The 23,346-nt window shown below is 57.6% G+C and overlaps 1 protein-coding gene across 5 annotated transcripts in view; it reads left to right on the top strand.

The window, feature by feature from the left end:
* Positions 1-873: 873 nt before the first annotated feature.
* The window catches only part of AUTS2 (activator of transcription and developmental regulator AUTS2), a 1,092,405-nt gene continuing 1,069,932 nt past the window's right edge, over positions 874-23,346 (top strand). For all 5 annotated transcript variants that reach the window (XM_051992004.1, XM_051992007.1, XM_051992006.1 and 2 more), the window contains exon 1: positions 874-1,239. In XM_051992004.1, the coding sequence (XP_051847964.1) occupies positions 889-1,239 (351 nt within the window). In that variant the 5' untranslated portion in view covers positions 874-888. The remainder of the gene's footprint in view (positions 1,240-23,346) is intronic.

A 23,346-nucleotide genomic window follows, 5' to 3' on the forward strand; every position in this document is an offset into this window, starting at 1 on the left:
AGAAGGGGGTGGGGGCGCCTGCTCCCCCTTCTCCCCTCCTCTCTCCCCTCCCTCCTCTCCCTTCCAAACCAGACCCCAGAACTGCTCCGGCACCCCCTCCCCCCGCTGTTCCTCCCCCTCCCTCCTGCATTATTATGGTCCTCCATCCGGGGGGTCCCTGCCCACTCGGAGCATTCCTCGGCAGTGGCCTCCCCTGCGTGCATCGCCCCGAGCTCCGGGAGCCTGCGAGTTTCCTCTAAGGTGTGCTGGCCACGGGCGGCCGGGGGCAGGTCCTGGCACCGGCGGGGGAAGTTCCTATTCCGGAGTCCCTCCCCCCAGAATTTTAGGGGGGCCTTTTTTGCAAAGGGGGGGCGTGCAGGAGGTGGCGAATGAGAGCGGGGAGGGAGCCCCTGAGCCTCCCCGTCTCTTGATCAAAGCATTCCGCTATATTCTGATTTATTGCCTGCTGCTCGCTGGGTTTTTTCCCTCTTTTTCCCCCCTTGCCTTCTTTCCAAAGGAGACCTGTGTGTTCAGCCATTACTTTGCTTGGCTTTGCTCGGAGGAATCTCTTGCATTGGGTGGAATCACACTTGGAGTCTTCGCCTCCTCCCTCCCTCTCGCTTCTCTCTCTTCTCCCTCCCTCTCTCCCTCCCTCCCTCCCTCCATCCCTCCTCCTCCTCCTCCCCTTCCCCCTTTCCTTTCTCTCCTCTCTCTCTCTCTCTCTCTCTCTCTGTTCTTCTCTCCCTCTCCCTTCTTTCTCTTTGGCTCCCCTCCCTCGGGGGTGGGGTGCGAGAGGAAGGGAGGGAGGGGGCCCGGGGCTCCTTTTCCCCCTCCGGCTAGCGGGGGCTGGTGCCCGGGAGGTAGAAGAGGAAGAGGAGGAGGAGGAGGAAGAAGAGGAGGACTCCAGCCATGGATGGCCCAACTCGCTGCCTCGGGCTCCGCAAGAAGCGGAGGTCTCGCTCCCAGCGCGATCGGGAGAGGCGCTCCAGGGCCGCCGGATTGGGGGGTGCCGGGGCGCCCGCAGCTCCCGGGGCCGGGGCCGGAGGGGCTCCCAGCCGGACCCGGGCGCCGCCGCCGCCGCCGCCGTCCGTCGCCTCGTCGTCGGGCTCCGAGAAGGAAGACAATGGGAAGCCCCCAGCCTCCGCGCCGCCGTCCCGACCCCGGCCCCCGCGGAGGAAGAGGAGGGAGTCCACCTCAGCCGAAGAAGACATCATCGATGGCTTTGCCATGACCAGCTTTGTCACTTTTGAAGCTCTAGAGGTAAGGGGGGGACGAGCCCCCCGTTTATTTGGCCGGATCCTTTGGGGGCGCCCTCCTTCCGCGCGGCCCGCTTGCCGGTCGGTCTGTCTGTCTGTCTGGGCTGAGGTCTTATTGTTGGGGAGGGGGGAGAGCCGGGGGCGCAGGAGAGAGAGAGAGAGACACGCCGGAGGAGGAGAGCTCAAATCACGCTTAGTCCTCCCTCTGGCCCCCTCCCTCCCCCGCCTTGTCGCCCCTCTTTCTGCCTCCGCCCCCCGCCCCCCTTAGCAGATGGGCGAAAGAAGGGGGTTCAGGAAGCACAACAATGCGCCCCTCTCCTTGGCTCCCCCGCTCTCGCTCTCCTTCCCCTCCAGCCAGCTCTCCCCCCCCCCTTCTCCCTCCCCAATCATGGCTTCTTGGCTGGTATAAGTCTCTTTGGTTGATTTTGGGCTCTGGTGGACGGTTTTGTGTGTGTCTGTGTGTGTTTCATATGGAAACATGTATATTACAGGAAGATATTCCTTGCCTGTGTGTCCCCAGGACTGGGGAGCTGTGGGATTCACATGGTTTCCTCCCCCCACCCCCTTTTTGGGAGGTGGTAATAGGGAGGGGGGCGTTTTCTTCCTGGCTGGGAGAAAAGAGGGAGGGGGATAGTCAGAGGAGAGAGGGAGAAAGGGAGGGGAGGGGACGGAAGGGCATAAATATATATATTTATATACATATATGTGCGTGTGTTTGTGTGTGTGTGTGTGAAGAGAGAGAGAGAGAGAGAGAGAGAGAGAGAGAGAGAGAGAGAGAGAGAGAGGGAGAGAGAGAGGAAGGAGAGAGAGACACACGGAGGGAGAGAGAGCTCCTTTATTCTATATAGGGATCCTTTTGGAAAGGGTTAAGTGTAATAAGAGGCAGAAACACAGACAGCAAAGAGAGACAGACAAGAGGCAGCTTGGGGCGGACTGAAGGGGGGGGCTGACATCTGAAGGGCTTGTCACCCAATTGTCCCTGCCCCTTCCCTCTCTTTTCTTTCCTTTTCTCCCCAAGTGCTTGGCTTTGTGTGTGTGTGAGTGTGTGTGTGTGAGTGTGAGTGTATGAGTGTGTCTCTTTATTCTCTGAGCACCTGCAGGGTGCCTTACCAAATGCACAGTTTCCAGCAGCTCGACTAGCTTCTCCTGGGGAGGAGGGGGGCTGCTGGGGAGGTGGGGTTCAGGGGTCAGGGGGAAACTCTCTTTGCCAGGACAGAGCTGAGAGTGAGCCGGGATGGGCCTTTGTAAAGCTCCCCCTCCTCACGGCACCCTCTCCCCCACCCCCTTTGGGAACAAGCAGTAGGAAAAATGTTTTTAACACATCCACAGCCCACGTAGAGAGAATCAGCAGAGTGCCTTTGATTTGGGGCTTTCTGGAGGACAAAACCAGGGGCAGGAGTGGGGGGTAACCTTGTGTCTTGCCCGAGCCGTGGTTTCAGGATTCGAAGGGAAACTTTTCCTCTTTCCCATTTGGTTTTTTTGGCTAATCTTGTGTGTGGTTTGGGGCACATCTGTGAGAGAGAACCTTTGTTAATGACAGCTTTAGCTAGACACACAGTGCCTGTCCAGGTTGAAATTACTAGGAGGATTGCTTGAACTGGGGTGTGTGTGTGTGTGTGTGTGTATGTGTGTGTGTGTGTGTAGTATTTTAAATAAATAAGGAAGACTTGTGGTCTCTCAAGGGTATGTTTTCATATCGGAAAAACAATTTTTTGGGGGGGGGGATTATATCAGAACCTGATCCTGACGATGTGATGTAGTCTGTTTCAAACAAAAATCACACACACCGATGACATCCCCCCCCCAATATCTGACTCCGAAAGCCTTGGAAATGCCCTCAGTTGTCACGGGGGACCTGGGGTTCACCAGGGATCCGAATTATCCTAGCTGGGGCTTTTAATTTTGGCCAAGGTAGGAGCTTGCTAGAGAGTCTGACCTCTCCCTTTCTCTTTTACTTCCTTGCTTTGAAATACCGAGTCTCTCCAGCTAGGAAGAACATGCTGCCATTGCTTTCCGTGGCTGGCTCAGGGCAGGGCTTGCAAGGGCTGGTTACAAGTGGTTGTGCTCGCGGTGGATGTTTCCCCTCGGCCCCCCGCATCTCCTCACCCATATCGGGGTCCAGGGAGGGCCCTGGAGGCTAATTAGGAGATTGACAGTTTGTGTGTTTCCGATAAACAAAACAGAAGGCAGGGTTGTCTGAAATGGACAGTCCTCGCCGTACTTGGCTCTGAGCAGCAACTCACAAACTCCAGTGCAATCGTGCCTCGTGTATTTTGTTTAAATGGAGATAGATTTTTGCCTTGGGTCAAGTTCAAGTTGTCTTCTTGTTCCCCTTCCACGTTTCTGCCCCAGCTGTGATTTTTTTCCCTCCTCCTCCTCTCCCACGGAAGCTTGATCTGGGCTAAAACCCTGAGGTGAGTTTAGGAGCTGATTAGAAGGGTACCCCGGCTCCCCATCTCACAGCCCCCACGCCCGTATCCCATGGCAACGCCCCGGCGTGGTGGGGTCCGAGAGGCGGAAGCTGTCGGCAGATGTTTTTGGAGAGAGTTCACAGTTCAGAAACCTACACGGGAGTGAGAAATGGGATTCACCGAGTGTGTGTTGTTAGCAGGGAAAAGGTGGCTTGCTAAGCCTGTAATTCCTGTTGTATCTATTTTAGATCACCAAAACACTCCGGCGTGCAGAACTGATTATGGGGGACCCTCCCCCAAAATGCCGAGATTTGCTGGTATTGTGCCCTCGTCGCCGTGGAAGGCCTACTGGGACAAGGATTGTAACTTTTTTTTTTAGGAGGAGGAATATTAGGGAAAAGCTTCTTCAGACACGATTTAGGCAGGAGAAGCTGGCAAATGCCAACGATTGCAAAACCCCAACCTGAACCTTTTCAGAAGCGTGTGTTCAGAAACCACAGACAGTCCGATGGCCGCGACTGCCACTTGTGTGAGTTTGTTGTCGTGTGCGTGCTAGCAGAGGGAGGCCGGGAATCCGGCCCGGACTTAGCCAAGTTTTCACCTTAATCCCCTGCAGAGCAATAGCTGTTCAGAGGTACGCCTCTCGTGTGGCGAGTACACAGTGGCTCCTTGGACGGGGGCTTTGTGTTTACTTAGCATTTTTATTTTCACTTGCCTTTGGGGGGAAAACCGTGTTTCTAGCCGGTAATAAAGAATATGATGTGCTGATATAAACAAATCCAACTAAGAGCGAGATCTACCAGCCGGCCTGAGGTTTGGGAGCCGAGCTGGCGTTTCCCGGAGATGGGCCGGACCCTCTGTTAGGAGGCACAGGAGAGCCCAGTTGGCAGCTCTGAAAGGCCAGGGCCCAGGAGGAGAGCCAGGAGGCGGGTCAGTGCCGGGACCGGTCGCCTTTCTGGAGGGGACGACCCGGGAGCGAAGGTGTCCGCCTGACGCTCCTGAGTGTCACAGCCTTGGAGCGGGAGGGAGCGTCCAGGATCCTCTTTTGTCATTTTGGAGCGGGAGAAGAATGAATCAGACTTTATTTAGAGTCTCTGTGGGGATTTTCTGTAGTGGGGAAGAGCAGACATTGTGAATATCACAGATGTATATTTAGACAATGAGCCGGCTGTAGGAGCCCAGAGATTTTGAGTGGAAATATTGGGTAAACTGGAGTTCCCATAAGCTCTTGGGAGGGTTGTTCCTCCCTGTTTATAGGGGGCTGGCCCCAGCGTTTCAGAGGGAGCCCCGGGGGTGGGGTCTGTGCCAGGGCTTCTCCTTCCTCGATGGCCTTGCTCAGATCCAGGCCAGGATGCTCCTGTGGGGGCTCCGGCCCCCTTCCTTGTAGCAGTCGCCAGAGAGCGTTTATCTTTCTCGTGGGCTGGGGCAGGACGCTTCCAGCAAATGGAGCTCCAGGGGAGGCCGAGCGTGTGCTTGGGAAGAGCTGGCCAAGGCCGGGCTGGGAACCAGGGAGCGATAATGCCCGTGAGAAGTCCTGCCCTGCCAAGAGGGGGCTGCAGCTTCCAAATTAACCAGGTCCTGCCACCTCTCAGGCCCTGCCACCTCTCAGGTCCTGCCACCTCGGGGCCCTGCCACCTCGGGGCCCTGCCACCTTTGGGGCCCTGCTACTTCAGGGACCTGCCACTTCATGGCCCTGCCACCTTTGGGGCCCTGCCACCTTTGGGGCCTTGCTACTTTAGGGACCTGCCACTTCATGGCCCTGCCACCTTTGGGGCCCTGCCTCCTTGGGCCCTGCCACCTCGAGGCCCTGCCACCTTTGGGGCCCTGCCACTTCTCAGGCCTTGCTGCCTCAGGGCCCTGCCACCTTTGGAGCCCTGCCTCCTTGGGCCCTACCACCTCAGGGCCCTGCCACCTCGGGCCCTGCCCACGGCAAGAACGATGACTTGTTGCTGTAGCCGGGGCAGAGAGCACGCTTGGGACCTTCAGGTGGCTTTAGTTTCCAGCTCTGTTTGAGCCCCTGCTTCCCCCCACGCTGTGGCGGGGCTTGTTGGGCCGCGTCTGAGTTACATATATGTGTGTGCGGCGTGATAAATTCTCTGTCCAATCTGACGTATGGATTAATCTTGTTCCCCGGGATCAGTCAATCAGCAAGTCAAGTGTGGGAGCGTTCCCTGAGAGCTGCAGGCGGGGAGCCGGTGCCCAGGAGTAAAGGCAGGGCCTTGTCGGAGTCCGGGGCCCCGGCAGCTGCCCCCCCATGTCCCACAGTTAGTGAAACCGGGCCCCGGGGCCTGGGCCTGCCCGCTCTGATTTCGGGAATGGGAATCGGCAGAGGGCAAGCTTGGCCTGGGCTGGAGCACTGAGGAGAGCAGCTTAGGCCCTTGAGGCCGTGGGCATGGGGGGAAGGAGGGAGCCAGTGGGCAGAGGGCTCCCGGTCCGGAGAAGCAGGCGCGGCCCCCGGCTCGCTCTGTGGTGCCGAGTAAACTCCTTCCATCTCTGGGTCTCAGTTTCCCCATCTGTGAAAACTGAGTCAGTGACCCCATGACGCGGGGGCTGGGGAGGCAGGAAATAACGGATAAACGTCACCGACCGTGGGGCGGGGGGACTGGGGTGTGGTGCTCGGGTGTCTCAGTCAGTTCTGACCCGGTGCTTGGGGAAGTTGTGGGAGCTCCCTTTTCTCCCCGTTAGCTTTCCCGTTCACACGTCAGTGTCCGCCCCAGAAGGAGGACGCGGGGAGCAGTCAGGGCCTGGGAGGTGCAGGGGGCGGCGTGCTGACCCCGGAGAACCGGCGCTCAGGGCAGCCTCCCACGCGTTAGCTGGGTGGCCTTGGGCAGGTCACGTAACCCTGACCAAAAAAAGGCTCTGTCGAAGCGAGCGCGACCCAGGCCCGAGCCCCCAGAGCCGCCCCCGGTTTCCTGGCAGCAGGCTCCGCTCCCCGTTCTTTGCACCGGCCGGTCCCTGGCCGGGGAGGCTGCCTGTGGGCAAACAGCTGCTGCTTGTGCCGGGAAGTGTCTCTGGGCAGCGGCCGGGAGGGTTTCCGGGGTCCGAGGCTCAGGGGAGCGCGTCTGGGAGAGAAGCTGTCGAGTAAGGGTTGGTGTTGTCCGGCAGATGCTGGCTGCCCAGGGCAGCTCTCTCTGTGGGAGTGTGGGAGTGTGAGAGGGTGTGTGTAAGTGTGTGTTAGTGTGTAAATGTGTGAGAGTGTGTAAGTGTGTGAGAGTGTGAGCGTGTAAGTGTGTGAGTGTGAGAATGTGTGTGTGAGTGTATGAGTGTGTAAGTGTGAGAATGTGTGAGTGTGTGTGTGTGAGAGAGAGTGTTTAAGTGTGTGTGAGTGTGTGAGTGACTGTGTGTGAGAGAGAGTGTGTAAGTGTGTGAGTGTGTGTGAGTGTGTGTGTGAGAGAGTGTGTAAGTGTGTGTTAGTGTGTGCATGTGTATGTGTTAGTGTGTAAGTGTGTGAGAGTGTAAGTGTGAGAATGTGTGTGTGAGATGTGCGAGTGTGTCAGTGTGTACGTGTAAATGTGTGAGTGTGAGTGTGTGTAAGAGAGGGGGGGAGAGAGCGAGAGCAAGAGCAAGAGAGAGAGAGGGGGGGAGAGAGCGAGAGCAAGAGCAAGAGAGAGAGAGGGGGGGGGGAAAGGGAGGAGGAGGCTTTAGGCACTAGGGAAAGGAGAATGGAAAAAGCCTTGAGTGTGTGTGAGTGTGTCTGTGTGTGTGCGTGTGCTTTGGGGAATTGGGCGCCAGCATCAGCCCATTATTGTTCACTTGGCTCAGCCCTGAGTGCGCCTCGTGGGGAGTTGTGTATTTTTATTATTTTAATTATGATGGCAATAAGCGTTGCTGCCTCGTCCCTATATCCTGGTTGTCTGTGGAGGCCCCTTCTCCCCCCTAACGGAGGCAAGCGAGGCCGAGGACCCGACGCGGCCCCCAGCGCTCTGCCCCGCAGCCCCTCGGCCCCCGCGGGGAGACGCGCTCACCTGCCCCGGCTTGGAGACTTTCCCCCCGGGCGCCGCGTCCCCGGCCAGCGGAGCCCCCAGAGCGGGCGAGGCGCGGGGCTGGAAGGCGCGGGCGGGCTTCGGGTCTCTGCGGGGGGAGATGGGAGGAGGCGGAGGAGGGAAGGAGAGAAGAGGGGCCCGAAGCGGGCGAACGTGTGGCAGGAGGTGGCGGGGCTGGCGAGGGCCGGAGCCGGCGGCCTTCGCCCGAGGAATCGGCCCGCGGAGGCGCCTTATTAGGGAGCGCCGTAGTTGGTTGGGTTTTAAGCACTATTTCTTATTAAAGCCTTTTCTTTTCAGAATATATACACCGACAATTTTCACCTTTCACCTCGCGGAACCCTCCCCTCCCCCAGAGGGCAAATAACGCAGCGTGTGTGATCGGGAGGCAGGGGTCCGGTGGGGCCATGGTGCGGAGGAGCTGGCTGGGGTCGCACACAGGAGCCGCGGTCTGTCTTACGCGCCTCCGCCGGGCTGCCTGTGGGTCGGACTTTGTTTACCCGTCTGTAAAATGGGAATCATCGTAATACATAAGCACTCCACTAATTGGACAGTTCCTTGTCCAGCTCACATGACAGATGAGGAAACTGAGGCACACAAGGTTATGTGACTTGCCCAAGGTCACCCGCTAGGTGACACACATACTTACACATGCTCGCTTATGCACACTCACACACACACTCACTTACACACACTCACACTTACACACACTCACACTTATACAACTTCACACTCACACATATTCACACACTCACACACACACACTTACACTCACACTCACACGCACTCACACTTGCACTCACACTTACACACTCACACACACACTCTCACACTTATACAACTTCACACTCACACATATTCACACACTCACACACACTTACACTCACTCACTCACACTCACACACTCACACTTACACAACTTCACACTCACACATATTCACACACTTACACACACTTACACTCACACTCACTCACACTTACACACATTCACACTCACACTTACACACATTCACACACACTCACACTTACACAACTTCACACTCACACACTTACACACACACACACACACACACACACACACACACACACCACACACACTCTCCCACTCCCACACAGTCATATTCTCCCTCTCTCCGTCTCTCTCTCCTCCTGGGCTCCGGGAGGATGCACGGCTCGGGCTCCCAGCCCAGCCGGGGTCTCCCTCGTTCTGTCCCAGCGGAGGCCGCGGCCACGTTCGGCAGGGCCGGGACAGGGGCTGGAGCCCGGACGGGGGTTGGCAGCGAGGCCTGTGGGCCGGGCTCGGGCTGTGAGGGGAAAGTGCCGGCGACGCTCCTCGCCTCGTCCCCGTATCCTGCGACGAACGGCCGGGGGGTGCGGGACCTGCAGCCGGGACGGTGACCGGGCCTCCCGCGTCCCTGCCCCTCCTGCCCGGGGTCTTCACTCCGTTTCCGCCCCAAGACCCCTTCCTCCTTCCAGTTAAGGACGTGGCCCTCGGCGTCATGAGCGAGCGGGCAGTTGTGAGCCCCGGGTCGTGCTCATCTCTGGGACCGTCGGAGGAAAGCGCAGGCGGGTCAAGTCCGTCAGGTGGGGAGAGCGAGGCGGCGGCCATCTTCCTGGGAAGGGCCGAGAACCGGCTTCTCTTGCTCAGTCCGAGGGCCGCGCGCAGTGGGCGGGGGATGCCTTTTGCTTAATGAGCCGGCTCGGGCTCGGGGTGGGGGGCTTGGCTTCCTCGGGGGGCGTTTTCCCTCCCCCCAAGCTCCTTGTTCCGGTCTCTTCCCGCCTCTCGGAGTTCTCTCTCTTGCATCGTCAGTGATCGCGCCCGCGGGGATCCGGATTCTGAGGCTGGACAGCCCCCCGTTTCCCTTGACTCGGGACGGGGCTTCCACCCGCTTGGAAGTGACCCGCTCCTGCCATCGTGGGGGAGATGGACCCCAGCCGGGGCGGCTCCGTCCGGGCCAGGGACCGGTCCGTCACCGGCGTGGCGGGATGTGGGCTCTCCGGCCGGGTTGGAATCCCCCCCTTCACACCTGAGCCTTGGGAATGGTCCACCCCTGGTCCGGGCCCTTCCAAAGCACAGGCAAGGGGGGGACCAGAGGCAGTGGGAAGGCAGTTAGTGGAAGTAGGAAGCTGAGGGAGGAAGCGGCAGCCTTTAACTTGGAGACTGCCTTTGGCTGGACTTGAGCCTTCTGTCTGATGTCTACTCCGGGGAGGGGGGGGGCTGTCCAGGCTTCCTGGCCTTGGGGATCTGCCCGTTGGGCTCAGTGCTCCTCCTCCTCTTTTTTTCCTCCTCCCTCTCTCTCCCTCTCCTTCCTCCTCTTCTTTTTCTCCTCTTTTTCCTTCTTCCTTCTCTTCTTTTCCTTCCTTTTCTCTCTTCCTCTTTTTCCTTCCTTTTCCCTTTTCTTTCTCTCTTCCTCCTTTTTTCCATTTCCTCTTTCTCCCCCTTCTTCTTCCCTGTGGACTCCCCGAGCAGGCGCCGCACACTCCCAAACACAAACACTTATCCTTAGTCAATTTGCTGTCATTTAAATCGGTACCAACCCATCACAGAGACTCCAAACTACTAGAAATAGCCTCATAATGTCCTAAAATGGATAGCAAAGAAGGCAGGAAAAAAGGGTGAATGGAGAGAGAGAGAGACAGACAGACAGAGAGAGAGAGAGAGAGGAGAGAGGGAGGGAGAAGGAGAGAAACAGAGAGAAAGAGAGAAACAGAGAGAAAGAGACACAGAGAGAGAGAGACAGACAGACAGACAATGACAGCGAGAGAGAGAGACAGAGAAAGAGAATATGAGTGTGTGAGTGTGAGTGAGAGTCATGTGAGAGTGTGTGTGAGTGAGAGTGTGTGTGTGCGAGTGTGAGTGAGAGTCGTGTGAGAGTGTGTGTGTGTGTGTTTGTGTGTGTGCGAGTGTGAGTGAGAGTCGTGTGAGAGTGTGAGTGTGTGTTGGGGGGCTCGGCTTTGCTGCAGGACCTCCAAGGACCCAAGCGGCTTCTCAGACCCCAGGTGTGTTCCCCACCCACATCAGGCCCGAGATGGGCAGATGCCGTGTTTTCCCCGGCCCGGGGGCTCCGGCTGCACCTTGAGGTTGTCCATCTGGGAGATAGGGAAGAAGGGGCCTTTGAAAGTGGGCTTGGCCCGCCTGGCCAGGCCCCCTGCCGAGCAGCAGCGAGGATTTCTGGTCAAGGGCAGGGGCGAGGGGCTGCCGGGCTGAGAACTGGAACGAGTTTCCAAGTGCCGGGATTATTTACATCTGGATCGTCACATGCCATCTGTTGACCGTACAGCGCTCGAGCGGTTTGGGCAAATTATGCATCTCTTTGATTTGTCTGAATCTTATCACCGGGAGGAAAGCGCCTCCCCCCCCTCGCAGGGGACCTTGTCATGGCTCGATCTGACGGGCTTTGTGGGAGCACGGATTGAGGGCAGGGAGGGTCTGCTTCTGCCCCCCCCCCATCTTGGCAGAGAAGGAACCGGGGCCCATCGAGAGAGGTCAGGGGACATGTCCAAGGTCACCCAGAGGTAGTTACGTGACAGGATTTGGATTTTCTCAGCGGAGCCCCGGTGATAGGCTGAGCCCAGGGCCCTTTGTGACCCCTGGAATAGAACCATCTGAGGCTCTGGGAAGTCAGAACCTTTCTGCCTATTTCTAACACGATTTGCTTCTCTGGGGGCTGACTCTCCTTCTCTCCAACTCCTGGTCCTAACGCGTGAGCCTTTGACACCGGGGGGCCATGGGTTCAAATCCTGCCTCTGATGGTTAAATTGGATGGTCAGTGAGCTCCCTTTTCTGGTTCTGGAGCTGAAAGCCCACGGGGAAATTGGACCAGTCAATCTGACTCACCCCCCAGCCTGAGGCATTTAACACTTACTGGGGCTCTGAGATGCGGTAGACGCTTTGGGGGGGCTGCATCGGAAAGTCCCTGCCCCCCCCCAGGAGCCTCTGCTCTAGATTGTGGCTTGGGAAGCCTGGGTCCTGAAACCCAAACCTCCGGCCGGCGTCGCTTGGAGTCTCCAATGTCAGGCCAGAGGCGGCGTTTGGCCCTGAGAGTCCTGGGTCCAGAATCCATCAGGGCTGAGGGGGGCCGGGAGGTCAGCTGACCGTCTCAGGTCGGAGGCAGGAGCTGTGCTCGGGTCCTCCGGGGGAGAAGCCCTGAGTCCCCGGGCAGGGAGAAGCCTCAGGCCCCCAGATGGGGAGAAGCCCCGGGCCCCTGGGCGGGGACAAGCCCCAGGTCCCCGGGCCGGGAGAAGCCAGGGGGCGCGCTGACCCACAGTTAAAAGCCAGCAGAGGAGAACTAATTCTCGTCTCCACACGGCAGAAATCCCGACTCCTTCCTCCCTCAATCTCTTAGTAAATATTTAGTTGGCAGAGAACATACTGAGGTCTTGGGTTTTCCTCTCTCAGAAATCATCTTAGGAGTTAAACAAAATTGCACTTTTCCCCGAGACAACAGAGGAGGTGTGTCTCTGACGCCCTCCCCGCCGTCAGCCAGGTTTACTTATTTATTTCCCTTCTCCTCCCCGTTTGTCTCCGGCGAGACGTGTTTGTGTTCGGGGGTGCTGGGCAGACTGTGAACGCTGCGGCCCGGGCGCGGCAAGGTCTGGATTCGGGGCCTCCGGCGGCGCTGGCCGGGTGTGAGCCTGGGAAGGCCCCGCTGAGGGGGAGCTGGTCCCAGGGGAGGGCCCGAGGCCGGGTCCAGGGGCAGCCAGCTTTTATTCTGGGCCACAGGTTGGTGCCCGCCTGTGCCCGTTGACGGTCGGACTCGGAGCCGGGTCGTAGTCGCTGGCAAAGGAAGGACGGACCCCAGCTTGGAGAAGCTAACGAGGGCCAGGCCCGCTCCGGGCCTTCCGGCCCACTCCTCCTTTTTACATAGAAGCAAACCGAGGCCCAAAGTGAGGGATTTTCCCAAGACCACCCAAGAAATAAGCCGCAGATAGAGCCTGGTCAGGAGGACTGGGTTCAAATCCGGCCGCAAGCACCAGCTGGGTGACCCTGGGCACGTCACCTAACCCGGTCTGCCTCAGTTCCCTCATCCGTCAAACGAGCCGGAGAAGGGAATGGCCGACGCTCCCCAGCGGGGCCTCCAGCCCGTGAGGGAAGCCATGGAGGAGGAGGAGGAGAAGAGGAAGTTAAGCTTTGGGGATGCAGAGGGTGGCAGCCCTGCCTTCAGAGAGCGCGTGAGGGGGCCGTGGGAGGGGGGCAAGAGCAGGCCCCGCGGGGGCGCTCCTGGGCCGGTCGGGGCAGTCTCCATTGTAGGAGAGGCTTTGGGGGGCTCCCCTCGCCCTCGTCAGTACACCGAGGAATGGTCCCCCTCCTCGGGACGGGCCGGGTTTGACCCAAGTGTCGCTGATCCGTGGGCGAAAATTGCCCCACGAACGTCCCCCTTACTCACGACGGTGAAACTCCCCCTTTTTTCTCCCAGAGACGTCTCTTACTACACGGTTACTCATTTGAACACAAAATCATGTTTCTAAGTGGGCCACTCTCTTTGTCATCCTGTGCAAATGCCTTGTGACTAATCTTTTCCTTTAAAAAGAGGAGAATTTAATGAGTTAGGAGACCAGAAACGATGTCAGGTTGATAACCTGGCTGTTTGCCATCCTAGGATGCCCAGGAAAGAGCTGGCCACTGAATCACCAGGGGCATGAAGATGCTATTTTGAATGCGGTTCACTTTCCAAAAAACCATGATTTTTTCCAATCGAGCACAAGAGTCTCACCCAGGGGCTGCTTTGTCCTGGGCACGGTGCACACAGGGGCGAACAGCAAAGGCCGGCAGGCTGGCCCAGGGTCAGGTAGACCCGGATTCGAGTCCCGTCCGGCCTTTCATAGCTGGGAGCTGGGAGGGAGCTCGGAGGCCATCTCGGAGGGAATCACTGCAGGAAGCGTGGCGGGCAGTGTGGGAGCCCAGATTTCCAGGCCCCTGAGCTTTCCTTTTTGAGACCCACGACGCTGCACTTAACTCGCCGGCTGTGGACGCGCCCGTGGCCCCCGTTTCCCCCAGCTTGGAATCCGTGGCCCCCCGACTCAGGACCCGCAGCTCCGGGCCCTGCCGTTGCGGAGCCTTCCCGTGGCCATTTGCCCGCCTCGTCACGGGCGCCGCGCGGCTGGCGGTGCTTCCCCCAAACCTACCTCGGAAGTTGGGCTCCGAGCTTTAAATCCACATGACATGTTGGCAGAGGCATCTCGCCTGCTTTTTGCTGAACCAGAAAATTTATAACAACTGTTTGTCATGTGTGTGTATTTATAGCCATTCACATAATGAAAAGAAGTTTTCATGAGATTGTAATAACACATCAAGATGGATATAATTAGAACAGAAGCAGATTGACACCCTGAATTCAAAGCAAACAGCCGCCGTCTACCTGGGCATTATGGCTCAGGTGTTCGCCCGAGGGGCGGCCGCCAGATCTGCCAAGCCAGGAGGACTTTGATGCGTCTCGGTGGGGGCGGGGCCGCCGAGGACCCGGCTCCGAGGAGCTTCTTTATATTTTTCTCTCCGTCAGCCTGGGATTGTCGGGGTCTGCGCTGGCCCTGGGGTGGATGGAGCCCTAGGCCGGACGGGGAAATGGGAGCTCGCACAGGGCCAGTGAGTGACGGCCGCTGAGGAAGGGCTGAGGGTAAAGAAGGGGGCTGTGCCCGGGGATAATCCGGCTGAGATCCTTCCCCAAGTTCCGTGGCTGGGGCAGCCCTGAAGGAGCTGCCAGGGCATTGGGCCTGGGAGGCTGGAAGGCCTGAGCTCCAGTCCCTTCTCTGACTGACACTCCCCTCCCCGTCCTCATTTTGTTGGAATTCTCTACATAAGCCTGTTAGTTTTATTTAGGACCAGGACCCTCTTCTGCCTGCACAGGAGGTACGGTTACCCTTTCCCCAGGGGGCCTTCGCCTTCGCGGCTGCCGTTCTCACCCGTTGCCGTAAGATTTTAGATGGCAGTTTGGGGGGAACTCCTTCAGATGCCCTGCAAGGGCTAGCAGATGATGCATTCGAGTCACTGCCCTGGAGGACGAATGTCCAGGGATTTAAATGCCTTAGGAGGAAGCGGATAGAGTGCGTTATGGTGTCTGGGAAGATTCGAATACAAGACCTCCGACTCCCGGCAAAGTGTCCTTGCTTGTTGGAGGATGTCCTCTGTGAGTTCTGGAGGCAGGGCCAGCCAGGCTCTCCTGTGGATTTCCACAGCTCCAGGCTCCTGCCCCCCAGATGGGAGACCCCCGTGTCTGCTAGCTATTAATTCTGAGCTCGGCCCAGCCCCGGCCCCCGACTTCAAAGAGAGCCTTGTTCAAAGGCGCCCCAGCCGCCGTCCTTCTCACGCAGGGTCCTGGCGATTTCAGAGGCACCACCTTAGGGGGGGGACGGGGGCTGGGACCACCACGCTGTGGCTCCCCAGTCCCTTTGGGTGCAGCAGGCCAGGCTGGGGCGCTGAGTCATCCATTAGTCAGTCCACAAACCTTGAGGAAGGGTCTTCCGGGTGCAGCGTCAGGAGCGGAGGCGACTGGGGGCCGGTAACGCACCAAGGAAAGCAAACGGGGCCGGTCACGAGAAGCAGCGACGGATCCCGCAGGAAGCCCGGGGGGGAGGCCTTTTTGCTGCAGAGGAGGGGGCCAGAAAGGATAGCTTCAGCATGTTGATCCCGATGCCGTCCTTGTCAGAGCGCGCTCTCTCTAGTGCGTGTCTACTCTTAATCATTCATGAACATAAACTTAAAAGGAAACTAGTAAAACTCTCCTTTTATCTTCATTTATTTCAACACAGAATTAATTTTTAACTGCCCCGATCACCTCCGTTTCCAGCCTCACCCGTGATAATAAATTAAATTTATCGAGCATGTAAACGGCGGGCCACGGGTGAGACCAGGCTACCTCTTAAGTAAAAGGTGCCCTCTGCTCTCAGAAAAAAAAATCACCTTTTTTTATTTTTCCTCGACCCAGCGTGTCACAGAAAGCTTCAGACCCAAAGCTGTCCAGCCTCCGGGGGTTCCCATCTCTGGCCCCAGTGCCAGCCCCTCGCTGGGGTTGTCTCCTGTTCTCATTTGGAACCACCCTCAACTCCCTCAAAAAACTCTGCCCAGGAATGGCGGTAAGGGGGGGAATTGGAACACAAGCTTTTGCAAGAGTCAAATTGAAAAATTATCCTTGCATGATTTGAAAATAAAAAGCTTCAATAAAAAAGAAACAAAAAAACCCTCCCCAAAGTATCTTCCTTCAATTCCAAATCCCTCCTCTTTTTAGTTTTGATTTACCTTTTTATTAGTGTCTTCTGTCTCATATCTTTCTCTTCTTCCCTTACCTAGACAACCATTCTCAAAATAATACTTCTGTAAGACCCTGGACACACCGCCCAAAAACTCTGTGCCTCAGTTTCCTCATTTGTAAAATGAAGGCTTTGGAATCCATAGGCCTCGAGGTCTCTCTAGCCCTACAAAACTCCTGTCTGACGGTATATGCAGCACTCCACGCCCGTAGTCCCCCACCTCTACAATGAGGGAGGGGGCCTAGATTTTTCCCAGGGGTCTCACATTTCTCCTTTGCTGGATTTTGTCCTTTGGGTGGCTCAAACTCGCAGGCCTTTCCCCTGAGAATTTTAAAGTGGACACTGACAGGATTTGGGGAAATGGTTCTGTGTTCACTGGTGACTTTAGTTAAAAGCAGTGTCGGTAGGGGGCCCCAACCTTGCAGTCGTTGAAATGGCTAATTATATATTGTTTGCCTTTTATTCATTTTTCTGTGTATGTGCATGCACACACACTCTCTTTTTATGGCTACAGTGTCTTTTTTAGAGATCAGAAGTTCTGGGCTTTTTTGTGTTATGGGCAGTCTGGGGGAAAGCCTGGGGACCCCTTTGTCAGGACTGCGTATGGTCGTAAAGGAAATGCCTAGATTTCAGTTAGATTGTAAAGCTAAACTTTTTCTCTCTCCCAGTTTATAAACCTCAAGCTAAGAACCCTATTGTATCTGGATTTTCCTTCCTTCCTTCCTTCCTTCCTTCCTTCCTTCCTTCCTTCCTGCCTGCCTTCCTGCCTTCCTGCCTTCCTGCCTTCCTGCCTTCCTGCCTTCCTGCCTTCCTTCTTCCCTTCCTCCCTCCCTCCTCCCCTCCCTTTCCCTTTTTTCATTTGTTCCTTCCTTTTTTCCCTTCTCCTTACTCTCCCTCTACCCTCTCATATTCCTAGTGAAAGACTTTACCATCTCTCTCCCCTCATATTAAAAACAGCGCCTATCACTTTAATATGCTTGGGGACAGTTCACACCGCTGAACCCTCCTAGCTTGGCTCTCCCATTTTTCTGCATGGAGAAATGTGTTAGACTCACTGCTATGGACCATACTAATGTAGACTTGAATTTCTATGGCCTTCCAGGCTAGAAAAAGGATTTCTTCTCAGCATCTTGTCAGGTTGGTGTTGTGCAGTTATTCTCCTTCTCCTCCCCTCCTGCTGCTGCTGCTCCTCCTCCTCCTCATCTTCCTCTTCTCCTCCTCCTTCTCCATCTTTCTCCTCCTCTATCCTCCTTCTCTCCTCTTCCTCCTCCTTCTCAATCTTCCTCCTCCTCCTCCTTCCCATCCCTATGTTGTAAGGGGGATCCTCCATCTGGCCCCTTCTGCACTCCCACCTTCACAGACAGCTATGGGTCGTGGGCACAGAGAAAGGGGAGAGCCCCATCCGGATGCCCTTCCTGGCGGGCTCGGGCTCTCTTCTCCGGTTCCTGACGTTCTGGCGTGGCTAGCTCTCTGACTCGGCGTACCTGTGATACCTGGGATGTTGCTGATGCAGGGAGACCCCCCCCCCCAGCCCATGGCAGAGCCAGGTGCTCGAGTCTGAAGCCGCGTGCTCCCACTTACCTTCGGGGCGCCGCGTCGCCCCTCCCTGCGCAGACGAAAATTGTTTTCGCTTCCTTGTTTGTACACAGATCCGCATCTGTTCTCCATCTTCCCCGGCTTGTTTTCGTCAAACCTACCTGGGATTGGGGACGGAGATAGATAGATGTTTGCCGAGGCCGATTTGAAAATTGCACCGTTGAAATACAGCCCATATGGGCCATTGTAAAGTGGTTACTGCAGTCTGTAATTGCCTTCCCAATGATGCGCTTTGTCATCGCGGAGATTCCATCATGGCAGAGATGCTGCTGCAGCCTCCGACAGCCGCGGCGGGGCGGGGACCAGATGGACACGTGAAGGCGTCAGGCGCTCGTGGCGGGGTCGCTGTGTCCAGTGGGCAGCTCCTGGGCAGCCCTCCTCGGCTGGCTCTGGCCGGATCGCCGGGGCTGGCGAGGGTCGCCGCCATCAGTGAGGGGAGGATCGGCCTTTGGGGTGCACGCCGCTCCACCTGCACCAGGCTTTGTGGGGAAGCAGCCCCCCGCCCAAGGCCTGCAGGAGGCGGCTTGGTCATGCTGTCCGTGTGGGTGGGAGATGCTCCCTTGGTGCCAGGGTGCTGAAGAGCTGACAGAAGAATGATCATTTAATGTAACCATCCTCAGTCTTTTCCCTTTCCTTTCTTTTTCTCTCTTTCCTTCCTTCCTTCTCTTTCCTTTCTTTTTCTCTCTCCTTTGTTTCTTCCTTCCCCTCTCTTTCTCTTTTCTGTCTTTTTTCATTTTTTTCTTTCTTTTTCTTTTTATCTCTCTCCTTTCTCCTTTTTCTTTCTCTTTCTCTCTTCTTTTTTTTCTTTCTTTCTTTTTCTAATTTTGGGAGTGGGGATAATTGCATAAAGAGATCCCGAGGTCAGGCTGTGGTGGGCAGGGAGGAGAGGCTGGGGCGCAGGCCTCGGCCTTCCTCAGCCTGGCCCCTCCTCCTCATTCCTGCTGTCGTTTGGGGGGTTGTGTTTACCCCAGTCTGTGTCTGGTGGGAATTTGAGGGACCCTCCCGGGGCCTTCCCGGGCACTTAGAGCTGGCGACACCTGCCTCTGCTGGTGGAGAATGTGAGAGGAGGCCGGCCTGGAGGGTCATGCTTGTGGGGCTCAGCCTCGGTGCCCGAAGGCCTGGCTTCAGATCCTGCCTCACACACCCCTGGCTGTGGTCCTGGGCCTCCCGTCCTCATCATAAATGAGGAATTTGGCTCTAAATCGGTCACTTCCCGGTCCCACGAGTCGGGAGACGGTTTCCAGCCCAAGGTCTGCTGATTAAATTACTGGGCAGGCAAAGTCACTTGGGCAAGGTACCTCATGTGTCCAGAGCAATAAAGGGAATTTTTGTTTTGTGTTTCCCTGGCGCCCGGTGATGCTTGCTGAGAATAAAGCTTGTCCGCCGGACACTTGAAGGGGGCAGTGGGTTGCATTTGGGTTGAGGTCTCCCCTTTTCTGTCTCTGGACCACCAGCCCTCTCCTTAGGGAGCATGGGAGGCTACTAGAGAAGGAGCCCATCCCAGGGCCTGTGAGCTGCAGAGCCTGGGCCTGGCCAGAACAGCTTTGTTCCAGGACTCGGAGCTCATGCTGGCGGGCTCGGGGTTCCTGTTGTGGGGAAAGCTGCCAGGCTGTCTGAGCCTCCGTGGCTGGGCTGCCTCTATTAGAAGGGAGAAAGGGAGCAGGAGAGGGAGCGGCAGATAAGTGGGAGACAGAGGTGCGGGAGACAGAGGAGTGGGAGACAGACAGGGGTGGGAGATGGATAAAAAGAGGGTTGGGAGACAGAGAGACAGGGGTGGGAGACAGAGGAGTGGGAGACAGACAGGGGTGGGAGATGGATAAAAAGAGGGGTGGGAGACAGAGGAGTGGGAGACAGAGGTGGGAGACAGAGGAGTGGGAGACAGACAGGGGTGGGAGACAGGAGTGGGAGACAGACAGGGGTGGGAGACACAGGAGTGGGAGACAGAGGAGTGGGAGACAGACAGGGGTGGGAGACAGAGGAGTGGGAGACAGACAGGGGTGGGAGACAGGAGTGGGAGACAGACAGGGGTGGGAGACACAGGAGTGGGAGACAGACAGGGGTGGGAGACACAGGAGTGGGAGACAGACAGGGGTGGGAGACAGGAGTGGGAGACAGACAGGGGTGGGAGACAGACAGGAGCGGGAGACAGACAGGGGTGGGAGACAGACAGGAGCGGGGGACAGACTGAGAGGAATGGGAGACAGACAGGGGTGGGAGATGGATAGAAAGGGGTGGGAGACAGAGGAGTGGGAGACAGACAGGGGTGGGATAGAGGAGCAGAAGACGGACAGACAGAAGAGGAACGGGAGACAGACAGACACAGACGGCCAGAGGAGATCCCACAGTAGCCGGAGCCGGCTCTGTGATCTTGGCTGCATTTCTCCTGAGACTCAGTGGCTGCATCTGTAAAGTGGGGGTGAATTATGCTTACACAGCATAACCAAAAGTTGTTTGTAAATCTTTATCAAGCCCGGGGGATTTAAGCTATTGTTATTATTATCATTGGTTTCGATGAATGCTGTGGGTTTTCTCTGCTGTGCCCAAAAGGAACATTTAATGTTGTGACTTCAATCTCCAGCCCAGGAGGAGGCTGCCAAGTCGGATTGCCGTAATTGGATTTGTTTTGGATTTTTTTTCCTACTGGAGCATAAATGATACTAGTGTCTCAGAACCTGCACACCCATATTCACGGAAGGAATGATTTCTTATTTCTGAGCTGGCGTTCTTGTTGGATTCTGTGCCGGAGCAGCTGCCTTTGGTGTAGGCGTGGGACGGGGCCCGGTACACAGTAAGTGCTTAATAGATGCTTGCTGCTGTAGGTGCTCAGTGTGGACCCATCCTGTCTGCTGAAAGTGCCTGTGGTTTCTGACCCCGGCCTTCGCCTCCTCCGCTATCCCGAGGCCTGCAGGAGTCGTTGCCTCCCTGGGGTCTCAAAGACCCCAAAGAGGGGTGACCCCGGCCTTGGCAGTCTGGACTCTGCCTCCCGGTCCTACCCATCCCCTCTCCTCGTGATAAATAAAAAAAATGGAGATTACAAAAATCACCGGGCAAGGTCCCGGGAACCTGCCCTGGAGGCTTCCTGTGCAGACGCCCCCCGGGACACAAACCTTCACCAGCCTCATCCCGTTGGAAGTGAGATCCCAGATCAAGGGCAGCGAGTCTCTTGGGAGCTCCTCGGAGGTTGCAGGGAGGGAACACGCCTTTATTAAGCCCCTGCTGTTTGCAGACACAGATTCATGTGCACCCGGAGTTTGGGTTTGTTTCTCTCAGACTTTGCTTGGAGGCGCAGAGCAAGTTCCTTGACCTCTCCTTAGCTATAAAGGGGGGGAGGGGAGGGGAAGGACTCGATAGGCTCCGGAGGGCCTTCCCGCCCTGGATCTGTGAGATGAGTCTTTCCCGCCTCACTTCTACTAGCGGCTGCTGAATACGCAGATGTGGCACCTGCCAGTGGGAGTCATTCTTCTCATTAAGTTCTGTTAGTGGGAACCCCATTGTGGTCCAGCCTGGAGCCCACCTGGATTCCCTTGGGGGAGGGGGCTGGCTGAGACCCCTTGGCTTGGCTACATCTTGGGGAGGGGGGCTCTCACGCTCCAAGGGTCCCTTTTCAGGGGCACGTCTGTGTGAGGACTTCCGAGTATCCCCCCCACCACAGCTGGGGCAGCATTCCCCCTCCCCCATGCCCCCCCATCCATCTTGGCTGTCCATATGTTTGGGGGGCTTCTGTAGCAGCTGTGGCTGGGAAACTGGCAGGCAGGAACGGGGTTTGGTCGAGCTGAGCTGGGAGACTTGGGGTGAAGTGCCTCCCACGATCCGGCCCTCGAGCCCCGGGAGTTGGTGGGGAGCTCTCACCCCTGGTTTTAGTTGTTTTTGCACGGCCCATGTGGGGGGGGGGTCGGACTCAGCTGGAGATCTCTGTTCCTCGCGCAGCCCCTGAGGTTCCTGCAGTTGGACCCGAGTGACGGCCGGAGATGAGAGGGCCCTTGGGCGCCGGGTTTAGGGAAGCCGCAGTTCTCTGATTCAAAGCCCTCCCTCCCCCCCGCCCGGCGGGACCTCCCCGGCAGCGAGCGAGATCATCGGGGTAGGGGAAGGGTTTAATCGGAAGGAGCGCTCACAGGCCATGGGGTTGGCGGCTTCCTGGGCTAAGGCCGCCAGGGCCCCGACGGGACCCGCCCGGACTCCCGACGGCCACAGAAGGGAGCCGCCCGCACCCCCGACGGGAGCAGCTCGGACCCCCGACGGCCACAGAAGGGAGCCGCCCGGTCCCCGACTGGCGCAGCCCGGACCCCCGACGGCCACAGAAGGGAGCCGCCCGGTCCCCCGACAGCCACAGAAGGGAGCCGCCTGGATCCCCGACCGGCGCAGCCCGGACCCCCGATGGCCACAGATGGGACCCGCCCGGTCCCCCGACAGCCACAGAAGGGAGCCGCCTGGGCCCCGACGGGCGCAGTCCGGTTCCCCGACGGGCGCAGGCGCGCGCGGGGCGGGGGCAGAGCGGGAGTGGCCGCGGGGTTCCTGGCTCCCAAGGAAATCGTTGGGCTAGTAAAGGGGCCCGGAGGGAGGGAGCGAATTGCTTTCGCGAAGCCGCGGGGCTCGCCCCGCGCAAAAGCCGAGTGGGGAACGAAGCAGCCCCGGGGGCGCATTTTGTGGCTCTGGGCGGAGAGACAAGTCACTGACGGCAGAACGCACGAGCTGGGGCTGGGTCTCGGACGCCCCGGGAGAATTCTGACTTAGGGACTGGGGGAGGGGGCGGACGCATCTGGAAACCGAGGGCCGAGAGCATCCCTCCTTGTCTGCCCCGGGACGCCTCGGCTGGCTGGGGGAGGGCCCGGGAGGCCCCGGCGTCCGGCTCCTCGTTCCAGGAGATTGAATGAAAAGGCGCTAATTTAAGGCTCCTCGGGAGCTGGGCTCTGGGGACGCCGGTGTTTCGGTAAATAAGAGAGACCCTGGCTGGAGAAGGGAGATGTGGGCGGCGGGAGCGGGGATGTGAGCGGGAGAGGAAGCTGTGTCCCGAGAAGTGGGGAGGCTCAGGATGGGGGAGGAAGGTGATGAGAAGCCGAGCCCGAGAGAGGATCTGGCTCGCACCGGGCTCTCAGGGAGGGGCTTGAGGGCCGGGCTCGGAGGCCGGAGAACGGCAAGAAGCCGAGAAGGCGCCCCCACGTGCAGGTGACCGATGGCTCGCCCGCGGCGTTCCCCACTCCCGGTGGGTTTGGCCCCCAGCCGGGCCCAGGAACTTTGTTCTGTTTGGTGCAGAGCGCCTGCAGAGCTGGGGTCAGAACCCCCGGCTCCTGCTCCCATTCAAAGCCGCTTCGCCTACAAGAAAGGGGAGCTCGGTGCTGTCCAGGGCCAGTCATCCTCTGCGTGTGTAAGGTGACTTTACTTGCCTTGACATGGGTGAAGTACCTCGGTGGTAGAAGATGGCCCCCAGACCGAAGGGCCCACACAGCTGGAGCCGGAATTTGAACTCAGGACACCTGGCCCCGACACTCGTGCTCGGAGCTGCAGGCGGAAAGTGTGTGTGTGTGTGTGTGTGTGTGTGTGTGTGTGTGTGTGTGAGAGAGAGAGAGAGAGAGAGAGAGAGAGAGTCAGAGAGAGTCAGAGAGAGTCAGAGAGAGAGACAGAGAGACAGAGAGAGACAGAGAGATATTGAGATTTTAAATTCAGGCTAAACTATTGGTGGGGCCGCTGGTGGTGGGTGGGGAAGATCATTTACTGCCTCAGTTTCCCCATCTGTAAACGAAGGGGTGGACCAGGCATCCTGTCACATTCTTTCTGGCTCCAGGTCTCTGATCTTCTGTAATTCTGACAGTTAGCAGAAAATAAAAAAGGAAGGAGTAATTTCTCTTCTCTTAGCACTTTTTGACGGGAAAACAAATGTTTCTA

Source organism: Antechinus flavipes, chromosome 4 (genome assembly GCF_016432865.1).
Source record: "Antechinus flavipes isolate AdamAnt ecotype Samford, QLD, Australia chromosome 4, AdamAnt_v2, whole genome shotgun sequence".
Classification (NCBI taxonomy): domain Eukaryota; kingdom Metazoa; phylum Chordata; class Mammalia; order Dasyuromorphia; family Dasyuridae; genus Antechinus; species Antechinus flavipes.